Source organism: Lepidochelys olivacea (assembly GCF_965140295.1).
Source record: "Lepidochelys olivacea isolate rLepOli2 genome assembly, chromosome: 24".
Taxonomy (NCBI): Eukaryota; Metazoa; Chordata; order Testudines; family Cheloniidae; genus Lepidochelys; species Lepidochelys olivacea.
This window is the reverse complement of record NC_140434.1, coordinates 5,349,718-5,367,008: the sequence shown is the minus strand read 5'-3', so window position 1 is coordinate 5,367,008 and position 17,291 is coordinate 5,349,718. Positions and strand designations below refer to the sequence as shown.

General features: G+C 53.3%; 2 protein-coding genes across 2 annotated transcripts in view; one reads left to right on the top strand and one right to left on the bottom strand.

Moving 5' to 3' along the window:
• Positions 1–3,959: 3,959 nt before the first annotated feature.
• Positions 3,960–13,079, bottom strand: TMEM79 (transmembrane protein 79). Its single transcript, XM_084614038.1, has 4 exons — positions 12,969–13,079; positions 9,841–10,788; positions 8,493–8,706; positions 3,960–7,121 (listed from the first exon to the last, which is right to left on the bottom strand). The coding sequence occupies exons 2-4, from the start codon at positions 10,649–10,651 to the stop codon at positions 6,902–6,904; spliced, it is 1,245 nt and encodes a 414-aa protein (XP_084470164.1). The 5' UTR covers positions 10,652–10,788; positions 12,969–13,079; the 3' UTR covers positions 3,960–6,901.
• Positions 13,080–15,985: 2,906 nt separating this feature from the next.
• The window catches only part of SMG5 (SMG5 nonsense mediated mRNA decay factor), a 40,032-nt gene continuing 38,726 nt past the window's right edge, over positions 15,986–17,291 (top strand). Inside the window, exon 1 of the mRNA XM_084613251.1 lies at positions 15,986–16,172. Coding sequence (XP_084469377.1) covers positions 16,096–16,172 — 77 coding nt within the window. The 5' untranslated portion in view covers positions 15,986–16,095. The remainder of the gene's footprint in view (positions 16,173–17,291) is intronic.

Sequence of the window (17,291 nt, the reverse complement as noted above, 5' to 3'; positions counted from 1 at the left end):
GCTGCTGAGGGTGACCAGGGAAGCAAGGGAGGATCTTCTACTGCAATGCGGCTTCTGCCCTGGCCCACATGCAGCTTGCCTGTGTGCAGCAATGGTCCCCCCCGCCCCTCCTGGCACAGTGGCGCGGACATGTTAGCCTGACTGGGACAAGGAACACAGCGGTTCTCCCGAGAAACCTGCGCAAGTGTATTGCCCAAGTTCTCGATGAGACCTTTGAGGAGACCACAGGCCGATTGCCGCGATGTGAGAGAGCACCTCAATGCCCTATTCCGCATCTAGGCAGGCATGCGGCCCTAACCCTTCTCGCCCCAAGAGCCCGCACCGAGTAACTTCCTTCCCAAAATAAAAGCCGCTTACCGGGAACCTCCTCTGGTGTTTGTCCTTCCCCAAGCACTGGCCACCACGACTGGCTACCTTCCTCCTGGCTTGAGAACAGCTCCGGTCTGCATGAATCTAGGGATTCTGGGGTGTCTTCTTCCGCCTCAGCACCCTCGCTCCTGCTTTGCTCCTCCTCCTCCTCCTCCTGCCTTGTTGCACTGGGCTCTGAAGTGTCCAGGGTGGTACTCGGAGTGGAGGTAGGGTCGCCCCCAAGTATCGCATCCAGCTCTTTGTAGAAACGGCAGGTCGCGGGGGCAACACCGGAGCAGCGGTTTGCCTCACAGGCTTTGCGGTAGGCATTCCACAGCTCCTTCACTTTAACCCTACCCTGCAGTGCGTCCCGGTCATGGCCCCTTTCCAGCATGTCCCTTGATATCTGCCCGAAGGTATCATAATTCCTGCGGCCGGAGCGCAGCTGGGACTGGGCAGCTTCCTCCCCGCAAACACTGATGAGGTCCAGCACCTCGCCATTGCTCCATCCTGGGGCTCACCTGGCACGTGGCGGCATGGCCACTTGGAAAGATTCGCTTAGAGCACTCCACGCCTGGCTGAGCAAACAGGAAGGGGATTTCCAGCCGCGGAGTCAGAGCGCTCTACGTGCCTTGCCAGTGTGGACGGGGCTGAGCTAGTGCGCCCAGGGCTCCTTTAATGCGCTGTAACTCACACGTGTAGCCACGCCCACAGTGAAGGTGGCACGTGTCCCCACGTCGACCACGCTAGGGGGACGCAGGAACCCTTCCTGTTGGCGCAGGGTAGGTACGTGCTGCAGCAGCGCCAGGGTCGTGTTTCAAGTGTACACGAGCCCCGAGATCAGAATCTGAGCCCCTGCTTTCTCATGTGCCTGGAAAGCACCATCATCACCTGCAGTGCGGCATAAATAGACAACCACCGCCAACCTCCCGCGTGGTATTAAGCTGATGGTACCTTTAACACCAGCCAAAGGAGGGACAGTTCCCCTCTTGCTCCCCCAGCACCTACCTTATTGTCTAGCTCTCGCCCAGGCTGGCGCTAGGGCCTGATGGGTGAATAAGAGACATGTTGGGAAATAGCCCTCGGGGTAGAGGCTGTGATGAGGAAGGAGGGGCTGGTGGTTAAGATGCGGGTCTGGGAGTTGAGAGAGCTCGGGTCTGCCACTGACTTCCTGCTCGAGAACCTTGGGCGAGTCACATAATCGCTCCATGCCTCAGTTTCCCCATCTATAACATGAGGGCAGTAGCACTGCCCAGTGTTGTGAGGATAACTACACTGACGATGGCGAGGTGCTCAGATATTCCAGGGATGTGGGCCACCGAAGTACTGAAGGTAGACAGGAATGGCAGGAGTTCCAGGAAAAAAGGGATGAGGAACCCTGAGTGATCCGTACAATCCTCTTGACACACCCAACCAAAGGTATAAAAATAGGAATTTCCCCATAATTACTTGCCCCGCCAGCAAAGAGACACAAGCTCCAGCCCAGGGCCCTTGTGCATACGCACACACACAGACACAGACAGAGTTTCTTCCGCGTTGCTTGGCTCACCCAGATCTAACCAGTTACAGGAACAAAAGCTGAGCTGCATCACAGATCAAGAGTCACTGTGTCAAAAACAGGCCCCGGCCAGTTCAGCCGGAATTTTGCAGTTGTTTGGGCTCGCTCAGAATTATTCCTTGTCTAAGCTTGTAACCGCGGGAGATGGGAGAACTACTGGCAAGGGTGTGAAGAGGGTAAACAGGGAGGATGGAGGTGGGTTAGGGGGATCCAAGAGGGTGTAAACAGGGGGAAAAAGGAGTTAAGAAAAGGAAGTGGTTGTCATTATTTTGTATGTTATAGTAGTGCTGAAGGTTCACAACGGAAATCGTGGCTGCATTGTGCTGGGGACTGTACGTACACCTAGTGAAAGGGAGCCCCTTCCTCAAAAAACCCACAGCCTAAATAGACAAGACAAAGGCTTGGGAAACTGAGGTCTACAGTGGGGAAGTGACTTACCAAGGTCACACAGGAAGGCTATAGCAGTCGGCAGAACCGGGAAGTGAACCCTCATTGTCTGACTCCTACTCCTCTGATGAGGAAAAACATCTCCATGGTGAGGCCTCTTAGGGTGTGGACTGGTCTCCAAAGGGCACTGGGGGAGCATTGCGTGGGACGCTCAAGACTGGTGGATGTACTACACTGGGTTGGGGGATGGACTAGCTGGGTCCGAACAGGTGTTTTCCATATCTGGGCTGCCTTTCAGATTTGGAAAATGCAGGGTCACCTCGTAGGAGGATTCTCCACCCAAACTTCTCCTGGTGTTATTATTTGTATTGCAGTAGCACCTCAGGACCCATCATGGAGCAAGAGCCCATGGTGCTCTGTACAAACTGAACCAAAGGCCGGTCCCTGCCCCCAAAGAATAACACTTGTCTCCCTCACCAGACATGGTCTGGCTATTGCATTCTCCACAGATGCAACTCCACTTTGTCCTAGATCTCTGATTCCATTGTTACCTTCCTTATCTCCTTCAGCTCCAGAGGTACTGGGAATTCACCTCCAAGCTTATGCTTCTGGCCTCTTCCCACGCTCCCTCTGCTGCCTCTGGCCTTTGGAATGTTACCAGAATCCAGACCTGCCTCAACCCAGCCTCTGCCAAAAGTCTCATTCGTGACATAATCACTTCTCATCTCACTTATTGCAATCCGTCTTTAATAGCCTTCCATCCCTGCTTCGTCGTGCTGCGACTGGCATGCTCTGTCACTGCAGGAAGTTGGGCTATTTCATCACCATCCTCCATTGATCTGCCTTGGTTTCCTGTCCATCTCTTGCTTCAGTTTAGAATGAGATTTCCTGGCTTTCAAAACTCTTCGGATTCACTTCACCCCTCCTCTCTGGCCCCAAATACAACCACTCCCTCTGCTTCTCTGATTTCCATCCAGCTTCTCCAATTCACTCTTCCAAGACCCATCCACTTACTTCCCCAATCCATGCCTCCAACATCCATTCAGATAAGAATTTTGACCCAACCTCATCTCTTACCAAAAACCACCAAAGCATTCTGTTTGTTTTTTAAGACTGGTGCTGAGCATCTACCCTCAGAAAATTAGGCCCCTTTTGTGGTGTATCAAAAACAATGCTGAAATTACAAACTATCACTTTAAGTGAAAGGGTTTTCCTGGGTTTGCTTGCAGGCTAGAGGGGTCTTGAGAGAAGTGTTTGAGCAGAGGAGCTGGTAAAGAACCAGCTTAAAGTAAGGTGGGGTGAGCTGTTCCTCGCTGCCTTAAGGAGCAGCCTGCTTTGTCTCTCTCTGTTTTTGTGTGTTGTTATTCTGAATTCTAAGCTATAAAGTAGTGTTACGTTGCAACCTTTCAGCAAGAGTACTTTATGTTTCTATATAACTTCTCGGTGTATGCACTGTGAACACAACCCCTTTATGGTGTTTCAAGGTGGACAGCCAAAATCAGTAGGCATTCTTGAAAATCTTAGGTAACATACTTTGCTAAGCTATAACTAGCCTAAAGGGGAAAACAAGGAGGGATGGGAAACCCATGGGAAAGGTTTTATTCATGCATATTGCACACAAAGATGATAAAATCAGTACCGAACACAGAGTACTCGGACATGGAGCTGTTTTACACCTTGCACTGTATTTAGCAAAAGCGGTTACCAAGGCCAAAAAACCACAAACCAAACAAAAAACCCGTAACTCTCCCCCCAAAACAACACAACAGCCATCAGATTAAAACAATCTATTTAGAAACAATAAACTTTGCATGATGTGAAGGGTAAAGCTGGAAGGTAAAAAGTAGAATTGAACCCCCCAAATGCCCTGTTGCCAAGCTGGCAACAGTCCCTGTCACAGCCCCCAGGGTACATCACTCCTGACAGAAGCAAGGACAGCCAGCACAAGGGACTGTACAGAGATGCTTTGCTTGGCCGGGGGCCACGCGCTGCAAAACTATGTAGTCCATGCCTTCTTTTCCTTACGCCCCACCTCTGTGCTGCTCTCTGCAAATGATTTTTTTGGGAGGAAGGTGATGGCTAATGAAGGCCTGGCTGCCTGGGGGGTGCCAGAATTTCAGTCAAAGACGTTTAAGGCCAGAACTATATTAATAATAATCCCGAGCTTTTCTATGGCCCTGTACATCACTCAATCTCAAAATACTTTACAAAAGAGGTCAGGATCATGATCCCCATTTTACAGATGGGGAAAATGAGGCACAGAGCAGGGAAGCAACAGGCCCAAGATCACCCAACAGGCCCGTGGCAGAGGCAGGAATAGGACCCAGATCTCCTGAGTCTCAGTGCAGGCCACTAGACCACACTGCCTCCCTGACCTCCTGTATAACACAGGCCTGAAAACGTCTTCAAGTGATTCCTGCAGCAAGCCCATAGCTTCTGGTTGAGCTAGAGTATCTCTGTCTCAGCTATCCAGTCCTGATTTAAAGACTTCAAGTGATGCAGACTTCATCACATCCCCAATGGCTAATTTGGCCCTAGCGCTGTATAGGTTAAAAGAAAGAATGTATATTCAATCAAACCAACCATGGGTGGATTCACATTTTCAGAAACCACGAGGGGAGTTCTGAGAAGACTATAGGGACAATAACAGTTCACCCAATTCCCCAGGGTAGGGAGAAGTCTAGCAGGAGGGAATAGGCCCAGCATAATGGTTGCAAAAGCCATTATTAAGTAAAGCCCACTCCAGCCCGCGGTTAAGTAAAATAAAGTGACCCAATACCAATCAATCCTGATCCACCCACTGATGAAACTTGTTCTTCCACTTGCCCGGGGAAGCTGTTTACTGATTCTGCATGTGCCCTATGCCCTCCATCCACTGTTTGCCCTGTAGCATTTCACAACCGAAAGGAAAATAGCCCCAGCCACAGCTGTTAGCCTCAGAGATGGCCGCACCTTGCCAAAATCAATACACAATCCAGAAGACTGTACATCAGGCTGGCCTAAGAGCCCCTGGTGCTGTACACATTCCTGTTTGCAAGGATGAGTCAAAGCAAGTCCTGTCTCCCCCGGAAAGTGGGTGAAATCACAGTGCCACAGCGCTGGCTGCTTATTCCAGTCTAGAGAGACAAGGTGGGCGAGGCAATATCTTGTATTGAACCAACTTCTGTTGGTGAGAGACACCAGCTTCCCAGCTGCACAGAGCTGTTCAGGTCTGGGAAACCCAGTGTCACAGCTAAATGCAAGGTAGAACAGAAATAGTTAACGCATATTTCAAGGGACCATTCATGGTGATGTGGCCCGTTAACTTTGCTAGACAATAAAAACCATGGGCGGAATAGAGACACTGGATTTATGGCTTATTTGAACAAGCTGAAACCCACTAATAACTCTTCCCCCCATTCCTTTCCTCCCTAGGACTGGAGGGGTGTCAACGGGCCACTTCACCTTAAATGGTCCCTTGAAATATGTTATGCTAAATAATCTGTTCCACCTTGTATTTTGCGGTGACCCTCTGAAGGCTTGTCTACGCTTACATTTTATAGCCCTCTAACTTGCTGGCTCAGGGGGGTGAAAAATCACTCCCCCCTGAGCACAGCAAGTCTGAGCGCTTTAAAGCGGGAATGTGGACAGGCTCCGAGCGCTGGGAGCTAATCCCCTCGAGGAGGTGGATTACCAGGAGTGCTCTCGCCCAGCGCTCGTGCGTGACCACACTCGCACTTCAATGCGTTCCCGCGCCAGCATGTTGAAGTTTCCAGTGTAGCCCTGCCCTGGTGAGGTCAGATCTACACAACAAACCTATGTTGGTATAACGACGTCGCTCAGGGTGTGAAAAATCCGTCCCCCTGAGCAACGGTTACCCTGAACTAACCCCCCACACACACCTCCCGAGCTTTTCCTGCCTACATAGATTCTGCCACTCACGGAGGGGGGAGTTTTACGCCGACCAAGAGCTTTCTCCCATCGACATAGAACGTCTTCACCAGGGGCACTGCAGCGTACAGACATACCCCTAGTCTGTTAGCCTGGCTCAGACAGAGCTAAGAGCCTGATCTCCCCGCCTCTATCAGTGCAGCTAATGAGGCTTATCAGTGAAAACATTAAGTCCACTTTTATTAGCAAGTATCTTTCTTATTCCCAGGCTCCATAGTGGTGACTGTTACTCCATGATCTAATTATCCAACACCAGCCTTATAGTGGTCGGAAGAAAGGATGATTTGAATATAAATAGCTAGTTGAGGTCTGGATCAAGTTAAAGGGAGGACAGAATTAACCCTGTGAAGCCAGCTGATTACTGGTGGAATGCAATTGCTTGATTGATTCCAGTAGGAGGCGCTGTTGGGCCCATGGTTTTCATGCATGGACGGGGGGCCCATGCTAGGTCTGTATCTGGCCACTCATTTCAGCTCTTAAGGCTTGGGATTCAGAGCCTGCACCAGGTGGAGCTGGACTTGGGGGTTGCTCAGTGCTTCTGCAAACCAGCCCCTTGGGCATCAGGGCACTCACACGCTGAAATGTGGGCACACCGGCCGAGCCCCCCATCCGGGCTCCGTTCATCGCCATCAAACCCATCTCCCTGCTGCCAATCACCAGAGCCCCTTGTCCTGTCCTTTACCCCCAGTATCTCATCTTGGGCGCCGCGGCCCGGCTCTGCTTCTCCGACGGGGCGTCCTGCTTGCCGTTGGTGGCAGTGGCAAACATGTTCTCGGGCTCCAGGATGAACATGCTATAGAGGTTCCACAGGAGCATGGTCAGCAGGGGCAGGAAGGTCAGGCCGAAGCCGAAGCCGCGGAAAGAGCGGCCCATGGCATAGGCCAGCCAGTACAGCAGCCTGGGGAAGAGAAGAGGCACGGGTGTTGGGGGGTGTCGGGAGACAGGACCCGGTTGCCTGAGGAGCACTCCGCCCGAGGGCAGGGCTGGTGGACACCGTAGGATTTGGGAACAGGTTGCTGGTTTAACGCTCTGAGTCTTGGCTTTGCGCCGCTCATGGGCAGCCATCCTGGAGCTGCCCACAGTCAAAGCTGGCAGGATGGAAGACCTCTAGGGGAAAGCCAGGGAGTATTGCGGCCCATTCACTAGGAGACGCTGTTCCCTTCCCGTCAGTACGGACGCCAGCGTGGCACCAGGGGAAACTAGTGCCTCAGTGAGGGAAACTCTCCTTGGGATCAGTGCTTAATTTGTAACGAAAGAGGTGCCAGGGCTCTGAACTGCCCAGCCCAGAGGTGCCGAGGCTCTGAACTGCCCAGCCCAGAGGTTCCGAGGCTCTGAACTGCCCAGCCCAGAGGTGCCGAGGCTCTGAACTGCCCAGCCCAGAGGTGCCAGGGCTCTGAACTGCCCAGCCCAGAGGTGCCGAGGCTCTGAACTGCCCAGCCCAGAGGTGCCGAGGCGCTGAACTGCCCAGCCCAGAGGTGCCGAGGCGCTGAACTGCCCAGCCCAGAGGTGCCGAGGCTCTGAACTGCCCAGCCCAGAGGGCCGAGGCGCTGAACTGCCAAGCCCAGAGGTGCCGAGGCGCTGAACTGCCAAGCCCAGAGGTGCCAGGGCTCTGAACTGCCCAGCCCAGAGGTGCCAGGGCTCAGCCCTAACAAGCCCTGGCATAAATTAAGCCCTGGTACTGATCCGACTGCTGCAGTGTGGTGATAAGGAGTCGGGTGGGTGACGGAATCGGTGACACTCTTCCCTCTGAGTTAGGGTGACTCCAGCACCCCAGCATGAAGCTAGAGGGCTCAGTTCTGACCCCTATTCCCCAGTGTGGTGTTATCCTGCAGGGAGCAGGGGGTTGACCCAGCAGGGGACGCGCTCCCCTCTGAGTCAGCATGGACTCCAATCCCCCACCACTAGGGGGCGCTGTGCTACTGGAAGCGCCATCTTTGGATGAGATTTAAAATCCGGTATGCTGGACCTCCAGTGGTCTTCAAAGACCCCTGGTGCTTTCCAAATGAGTGGGGGAGAAGCAGTATTAATCTCTGAGTCCTGGCTAAATGTTGACAGGACCCAAGCTCTCCTGTCTCCTGGATGAAGGAGCGAACTCCAGCCATGCTGATATGTTCCCTCAGCACTAAATTAACGGAAAGACCAAAGAACCCACCTCCCCATCGTGATCCTAGCTCTGCTCTGGGCTTAGACTCATTGCTCTCAGCTCGTGGTCCATTTAAACGTAGCATGGGGAGGGGTCTTATGCTATGCGGGAGGGGAGTGAGCTTACCGTGAGATGGCAAACAGCCCCGTGAGCAACGGGATGAGCTTCAGGGCTTCCTGAGGGAGGTAGGTGGCCAGCACGGCAATGTTGAAGAAGTAGAGGATGAAGAGGTAGACGGACTGGGAGACGTAGCGCCGGTGGATCTCCACCTCCCGGCGCAGCTCCCCGAAGGGCTGCACTGAGGAGAAGCAGAGGCGGGAGACCCCGTACACGATCAGACCTGGTGGGATTGGAGAGAGAGAACTGAGTGGGGGACGCAAGGAGTGATGGGTGGAGACCAGGACTGGGGGCACAGTGACTGTTGGAGAGTGCGAGGCTATGTGTATGCTCTAGGCATGATAGTGACACGGCCATGCCGCTGTAGCTCCATAATGTAGACATCGATGGAAGAGGTGGACATCAATGGTTTTTCCATCATGGTAGTTAATCCACCTCTCTGAGAGGCAGGAGCTCGGTTGACAGAAGAATTCCTCTGTCAACCGAGTGGCATCTACCCTGGTGGTTAGGTCGGTGTAACTACATTGCTCAGGGGTGTGAAAGAATTGTACGTAGGTGATGTAGCTAGACCTAAATTTTAAGTGTAGACCTGGCCTTAGTGTCGGGCCAGCAAAGGGTGCCTTGCCATCTTTGATGTATTTATTTTCACAACCCTCCACCGTGAGGCAGGGCAGTGTTGTTACCCCATTGTGTAGATGGGAATCTGAGGCACAGCAAGAGTCAGTGACCTGCCCAGGTCAAACAGGGCAGGGAATTGAACCTGCGTTGCCAGATAGCAACCTAACCACTGGATCATAAGAACGGCCATACTGGGTCAGACCAAAGGTCCATCTAGCCCAGTATCCTGTCTGCCGACAGTGGCCAATGCCAGGTGCTTCAGAGGGAATGAACAGAACAGGTAATCATCAAGTGATCCATCAAGTGATCCATCCCCATCATCCTTCCTCCCTCTCACGTTCAGCCTGATGACTTGCACAGAAAGAGTGCATGGCCCAGTCAGTTCTTGGCCTCTCAGCTGAGCTTCCTAGCCAGGGGGCTGGTTAGTGATGGTCACATTGGTGGTTTGGGGGATGTGGTCACTAGACACTGGGCTGAGACCCATCCAACTTGTTTCATGACAGTCACCAAGCAGCCATTGGATGGGAATGGCTGTCCGTCACTCCTGATCTGAGTAGGCCATGAGCCAATTCTCCAGGGGTGCTGAGCGTCCTGCAGCTCCCTACTGACTCCAGTGGGAATAGTGAGTGGTCAGCTCTTCTGAAGAGTCAGTCCCCATCCCCACAGCCAGCCACTCTGCCTCTCAGAGCCAGAACAACCCCCCAGGGCAGAGAGGAACAAATCGCCCGGCTCCACCCACCTAGGATGATGGGGAAGGTGCCGAACACTCCGCAGCGAAGGGTGTAGACCAGCCGGGCGCTCATGGTTGGCATCAGGGGGGCGTCAAAGGGCAGGAAGACGTAGGCCCCGTACACGAAGCAGGGGAAGATGATCATGGCCCCAATCATGGAGGCCACGGCCTTGAGGTTGGCAGAGCTGCAGTCCTGGCATTGGAGGCACTGTAGCCTCTTGAAAAGCGGCTTGGTCTGGCCACCGTCGTAGCCAGCTGGCTCTTCGTAGCGCGTGGGGCAGCTCAGGGGGCCGTGGGTCAGGAAGGCCAGTTTCTCGGGGTTGCCGTTCTCCTTCTCACAGCAAACGATGGCCTCCTCCTCCTCCAGCTGCTGCTGCTTCTTCTTCCAGTCGCTGCCCCCTGCCGAGCCTTGGCACCCGGGGGCCTTCTCGATACAGTGGGGATTGATGGGGACGAAAACATGCATGGCCACCTCAGGCATCCTGTTCCCTTCTTCCTCCTCCTCCCGCAGAGGGGAGGAGCCGAGGAAAACCTCCTCGTCTCCAGGAGGCCCCAGCTCGGGGCCTGTGCGGCTCCCCTCAGGGCTTGGCCTCTTCTCTGTCTCAGATGCCTTGCGGGATGGGGTGGTGGGCTCCGTGGCCACCTCACTCACGGAAGAGTGCCGGGACTGGTCCCATGGCAGAGGAGCATCAGGGTCTCCTGGCTTCTTGTCTTGGACACTGCCGCAGGCCACCTTCTGCTCTGGGGGCTCCAGAGCCTCGTTTCTCAGCTCCACCAGCGCCACGTTCTCTGTGTGAGCCCCAGGGTCAGCAGCTGCCATCTTGGGCCTTCGGGGACGTTCCAGCCGGGGACAGACCCGGAGGGAGGCTGGCTTTGTGGTGGTACGGGCAATAGACTCTATCGCCTATTTAAAGCTGCAGAGTCTAGTTACTGTCCTCTGTCATTGCTGTTCTCCACCTATGGAGGGACAAAGAACATACACAATGAGATACCAATAAGGAACTGCCTGTAGATCACCCTTCTCAAGTGGCCAACGCCCCTCACAAGCCCAACCATTAATCAACACTTCCAAGACATTGTCATCCCTCCTTTATAAACTGGGGACACCAAGAGAAGTGGGGCAATTAATCCAAGGTCACACAGCAAATTGGTGGCAGAGCTGGGAATAGAACACAGGAGTCCTGGGTCCCAGTCACCCTCCTGTCCATGCTGTAACCACCAAATCACATTTCCTCCAAAGTTAAAAGAGAGCCCAAGAGTCCTGACTCCCACTAGGTCAAGCTGCTTCCAGCTGAAGTTGGTGGAATTGCTCTGGAAGTATACCAGTGTCACTGAGCTCAGTTAAACACTATTCTATTTGTTATTAAAATGATTAAATCCAGGGGATGAAACAGCTGCTGAAAAAAACCACAGGATCGGTTTCTATGGAGCTCTAGGAAAGGGTTAAATAATAGATATACCCTGAGCAAAATCGTACATCCAAACACTCCTATAAACTCTGGGCATGCCTCGATCTAGAACAGAACTGACAGCTTGTCTATACTTGAAAGTGAATTCAGATTAAGGTTGGGTGTGAATGTAAGGCCCAATAGCTAGTCCAGAATAACTCCATGTGTGCACAAACCCTTCATGGCTACTCCTAGAGAGATAATGGGATAAATTTTCAAAAACACCCAATCCAAACACTTCACGGATTTTGGATCAGAACTTTGTGCCTCGCCTCCGCTCAACTGAACATAAATGTTGGATCCAAATCATCTCTGAAATTGAGATCTGGATTACAGTGCTGGGGCTGGCCCCTCGTTGGCTGAACCAAAAGACCCCTGAATGTTGGGAATAGAGATGCAAATTTTGGGGTTCAGGACCTCGGATGGCAATGAAAAGAGCAGGGCTTGATTTTCAGGAGGGATGAGTTCTGGCAGAGCCCATCCCATTTGCCGGGGCTCTTCGCCTTTGAAAATCAAGCTGGTCAATCCTTGCAGGGACCTGCCAGTTTACCTGGAGGGATATTTATTACACAGGTGGTGAGCAAAATTGCGTAGTGCGTCGTTGAGATGCGCACACCTCGCAAAACTCTCCAGAGGAAGCGGCGTGAACACCGATCGACAAGAACTGGGAGGCACCTATCAACTGTAGGCATACACGACATATGGCAGGCCAACAATTACAATACCACTGAGTCATAAAGGGAAGACCAGAAGGGACCACCAGATCTTCTAGTCTGACCTGTATCTCATGGGCCACCACCACCACCCAACAACCGAAATGAGATTGAAGTATGACAGCCCTCAGGAGACGAGACTATGATGTTCCACAGGTGGAGACTAGGAAGGACTGAGATGTATGAATGCCCAAGGCCCCTGCAATGTTAATCACTCTTAAAAAAAAGGCGGCACATATGGGGAATATTGGCAATCCCTCCTGGATTGGCTGAGATCTGTCAACTAGGATAGTTAATTTATTCATCTCCACACTGCACTCCCCACTAGCAGACTCACTGCACCCATGAGGGATCCCGGGGAGGAGGAGGGGACAGATTCCTAGCTGGTGTCTGTCAGTTTCTCTCCACTAAAACCATCTGGCCCTGTTGATTTTAAAGAGATGTAGGAGTGTGCCCATGTGGGGCTTAATATAGGGTGGGGGATTAAAAGCAACTTGTGAGGCCCTCATTAAGTGGTTGCCCAAGTGTTAGTGGTGGAGGGGAGAGGGATTGGGATCAAAGAAGTTACAAATAAAGTATTGACGTGTATCCTGCACACCCAATAATAATCCCTAGCTCTTACATAGCACATTTCATCCAGAAGTCTTGAAACACTTTACAAAAGAGGGCAGTAGCACTGTCCCCACTTTGCAGATGGGGAAACCGAGGCACAGAGTGGTGACATGAGTTGCCCAGGGTCACACTACATCCCAGTGGCAGAGCCAGGTCTCCAGAGTCTGTCTGTCAGTCTGTCCCTCTCTCTCTCTCTCTCTCTCTCTCTCACACACACACACACACACACACACACACACACACGCAGGCAAGCTACAAAACTCCGTCCTGCACCCATCTTCCGAACAACCCCTCCACTCGACCAGACTGCAAGAGAAAATTAATAAAGTAAAGCAGAGATCTGTTTCCCTGCTGGGCTGCTTACTTGGAAAGTGGAGCAGTTTTGCGGATGGCTGTCCCGGGTTGTGAATGTTTCTGAAGCTTCTTCCCTTTGCCCCCCTGGATCTCAAACCTGTTTAACCAGCAAAGGTGTGGCTGGAATTAAAGGGGCAGAGGCAGCTTTGCTTCACTGGACCTACTGAATCAGCCGGCAGAAAAGGCTGTTCCCAGAGGTTGTGTGCGTGTGTTGTGTTGTGTTGTGTGTGGTGTGCTCATGTATTGTGTGTGCATGTTTGTGTGGTCCATACATGTGTTGCGCATGCATGTTTGTGTGATTTGCATATGTGCCTTATTATTACTATTATTAACATGCTTTTGTATACTTGTGTTGTGAAAGCATGGACTTGTGACGTATAGATGTGTTATGTTATGCATTCAGGTTGGTGTGTTGTGTTTTCCTGTTCATGCGTATGTAATTGCATTGTTTGAACTTTACACATGTGTCTTTGAGGTGTGTGTGTGTGCGTGTGCTCACACTTGCATCGCGTGTGTACTTATTTATTTGGTTCATTTGCAGTGTGCACGTCTGCCGCGTATGCTGGCTGGTGTGTGTGTGTATATATGTAAGTATGGTGTGTGTATATAAATGTGGAGCACGTGTGTATGTTGTGTATGTAATAAGTAGGGAGGGGCGTGTGTGGGTGTGTCTGTGTGTATACGAGCACAGTGTATGTTGTGTGTGTCCCCGTGTGGGTTGAAAGCACAATATCTGACTATGATGTCTACGTGTGTTAGTGCTGGAGTGTGTGGATCTGTCTGTATGCACATGTGAGTGTGGTGTAATATAAACTCCGTGTGTGTGTAGGCAGATGTGAGTGACGTCAGCATAAGTGCTGACCCCAGCATCAAAATCTTAGATCAATATTTAGTTTGCAGTATGTACAAACCCCTGGATTGGACAATGGTTTGGGTGATTAAACTGCATGGGGTAAGGAAACCAGGAAGCTGCCCTCCATATTTGGGTTTATTTGGGATAACTCACAAGGACCCTGGAGGCAGAAAGAAGCAGTTAGAGCATCTCCACAGCCACTTCTCCAAGCAAACACTCCAAGATTCGTTTTCATGTTGAGCAATTTAGTGCAAGGAAATGAGGGAACAGAGCTAACATGGCTCCTGATTATATTAGCCACCTTCCCCACAAAAAACAACCCACAGTCAGATTATGTTTAGGATCTAATTACAGAAATTGTAATTAAATACCCCAGAAAAGAAAGAGAATTCTGAATTAAGGAAGAGACACTCATCTTCCCTCACTCCATCGCATCACAGCACTGCCCAATGGGTGGAGATCTGGACTTTACTCAGAACACGCTGCTCCTGTTGATTCAAACTATTAACATAATCTCAACATATGTTTGAATTCTGCTCCCTTAGGTCCCACATCCAAGCACTGATCTACCCTGAACCTACTGTCTTTAGAAGGGTTACGTGACTTACAATACGGGGTGGATTTCCTAAGGATTAATTATATTATGTATTACAGTTGCACTTGCGATCTCCACTGAAATCAATACCTTGTTGTGCTAAGCGCTGGGGGTGCAGGCTCTGGGGTGGGGCCAGGGATGAGGGGTTTGGGGTGAAGAAGGGGATCTGGGTTTGGGGGGGCTCCAGGCTGGGGTAGGGGGTTGGGTCTCCGGGTTCCGGCTCCCAGTCAGCGGCGCAGTGGGGGGTGCTAAGGCAGGCCCCAGATGTAGCCAGCAATAGGTCCGGCTCCTAGGCAGAGGTACGCAGGCAGCCCTGCACACTGCTCTCACCCACAGGCACCGCCCCCCCCATCTCCCATTGGCCGGTTCCAGTGTGGAGCCGGTGCTTGGAGCAGGGGCAGCCTGCGGAGTCTCGTGGCCTCTCCCGCCTAGGAGCCAGACCTGTTGGCCACTTCCAGGGTGCAGCGCGGTGTCAGAACAGGTAGGGACTAGCCTGCCTTAGCCGGGCAGCACCATCGACTGGACTTTTAACGGCCTGATCGGCAGTGCTGACCAGAGCCACCAGGGTCCCTTTTCGACCAGGTGTTCTGGTCGAAAACTGGACAGCTGGTCACCCTACCCAACTCTGAAGGCAGTGCAGAAGTAAGGTTGGCAATACCATGATCACCCTACAATAACCTTGCGACTCCCCTGCGACCCCCTTTTGGGTCAGGACCCCCAGTTTGAGAAACACTGGTCGTCCCGCCCCATGAAATCTGTATAGTATTGGGTAAAAGTACACAAAAGACCAGATTTCACAGGGGGAGCTCAGATGTCATGGTCCGTGACACATTTTCCACAGCCGTGAATTTGGTGGGGCTCTATTCATAAGCAACCTGTTAGACTCCAACCCTTTATTAAATATCGATTAATCACTTCTTAACCCTTTACACACGAATTAAAAAGCATACCCTCAGTGTGAAAGTGGGGCCAATTAAAACAGAACCAAGGTCTCCTGGCTCCCAGTCCAGTGCCTGATCCCCTAACATTTTCAGCTTGACTGACTTGCACCTATGTCAATTCCTAGGTCCTGGCTTCCCCGGGGCCAGATTTGGCCTTCAGTTTCACCAGTGTAAATCAGGAGGGACTCCATTACTGTTACCGGATTTAAACTGGTTTAAGTGACAGGAGAATCAGGCCCTGCTCTGTCTGCATCTGTTGAGGCCCCTGCCGTCTCAGAGGGTGGGGGGTAAGCCTTGGTTTGTCCCCATCCCCACTGCAGCCTCGCCTCGCCCCTTCCCCCTTTTGTCTGCCGAAGTCATGTGTTGTCAATAAAGTTTATTTTGAATGGCAGTTGAAGCTAGGAGGCGGCCATATTGCCAGCACTAAGTCCTGGCAGCGGAGAGCGACAGCTCTGGCGGTGGGGGCGTTAGCCGCGAAATCTCGCGCGGTGAAGCCGGAGCGGACGCCATGTTGCCCGCCAGAGGCATGGGCGGGCAGTCCCGCTCTCGAGAGACCACGGGAGAGGCGGGCGAAGTCTCGCGTGACTTCGAGCGGGGGCGGGGAGAGGGCCGCGGCTGAGCGATGGCGGCCGCGCGGGGCCGGTGGTTGCGGCGGCCGCGCTGCGGGGCGGAGGAGGCGGCGGCCGGGAGCGGGCGCTGCTGAGGAGGGAGGGAGCCGGCCGCGCCGGGCCTCCCCCTGCCGGGCGCCATGAGCCAGGGCAGCGGGACCCCCGGCGAGAGCGGCGAGCCCGAGGCCAAGGTGCTGCACACCAAGCGGCTGTACCGGTGAGGCGGGGCCGGGGGCAGAACCGGCGGGAGGGCGGGGGCGTGGAGGGGAGCTGAGAGGCTGGGGAGAGACCTGGGGCAGGGGCGGGGGGTGTGGGAAGGGGGGGCAGGGGATGGGGAGAGGAGGGTGGGGGAGAACTGGGGATGGGGGGAGAGGGAGATGGGGGACGGGGAGTGTGAAATATGGGGAGAGGAGGGGGTGGGGGAGAACTGGGGGATGTGGGGATGGGGGGAGAACTAGGGGTGGGGGAGAACTGGGGGATGTGGGGATGGGGGGAGAACTAGGGGTGGGGGAGAACTGGGGGATGTGGGGATGGGGGGAGAACTAGGGGTGGGGGAGAACTGGGGGATGTGGGGATGGGGGGAGAACTAGGGGTGGGGGAGAACTGGGGGATGTGGGGATGGGGGGAGAACTAGGGGTGGGGGAGAACTGGGGGATGTGGGGATGGGGGGAGAACTAGGGGTGGGGGAGAACTGGGGGATGTGGGGATGGGGGGAGAACTAGGGGTGGGGGAGAACTGGGGGATGTGGGGATGGGGGGAGAACTAGGGGTGGGGGAGAACTGGGGGATGTGGGGATGGGGGGAGAACTGGGGGTGGGGGAGAACTGGGGGATGTGGGGATGGGGGGAGAACTGGGGGTGGGGGAGAACTGGGGGATGTGGGGATGGGGGGAGAACTGGGGGTGGGGGAGAACAGGGGCTGGGGGGCAGCTGGACACAGGATAGGAGGTGGGGGGATTGGGTCAGAGAGACCTGTGCATGGGGAGGCAGAGGGGCTGTCCTCTTCTCATCTCATCCCTGCCCTGATTGTGCCATTGCTTATATAGGATGGGGAGGGGTGTGCTGAAGAGCTGGGCACTAAGCCCCTGTTAATCCCCACCTCGTCCTCCTCCAAAGCAGTTGTATTGTTAGTCTCCAGTTTCTGAGGATCCAGAGGGGCTGGCAGGCTTGGAGGGTGCTGGGCATTCATAGACCTTGTTGGTCACTCTTAAGGGACCCTGTCACTCTAGGTGTTTGTACAGCACCCCGATCTGAGTGGAGGTCTCTGGGTGCTACTGCAATACAAGTCAAGGTAGTACAGCAGGGATGGCATTCTTCATATAACCTGGACCAAAGGAC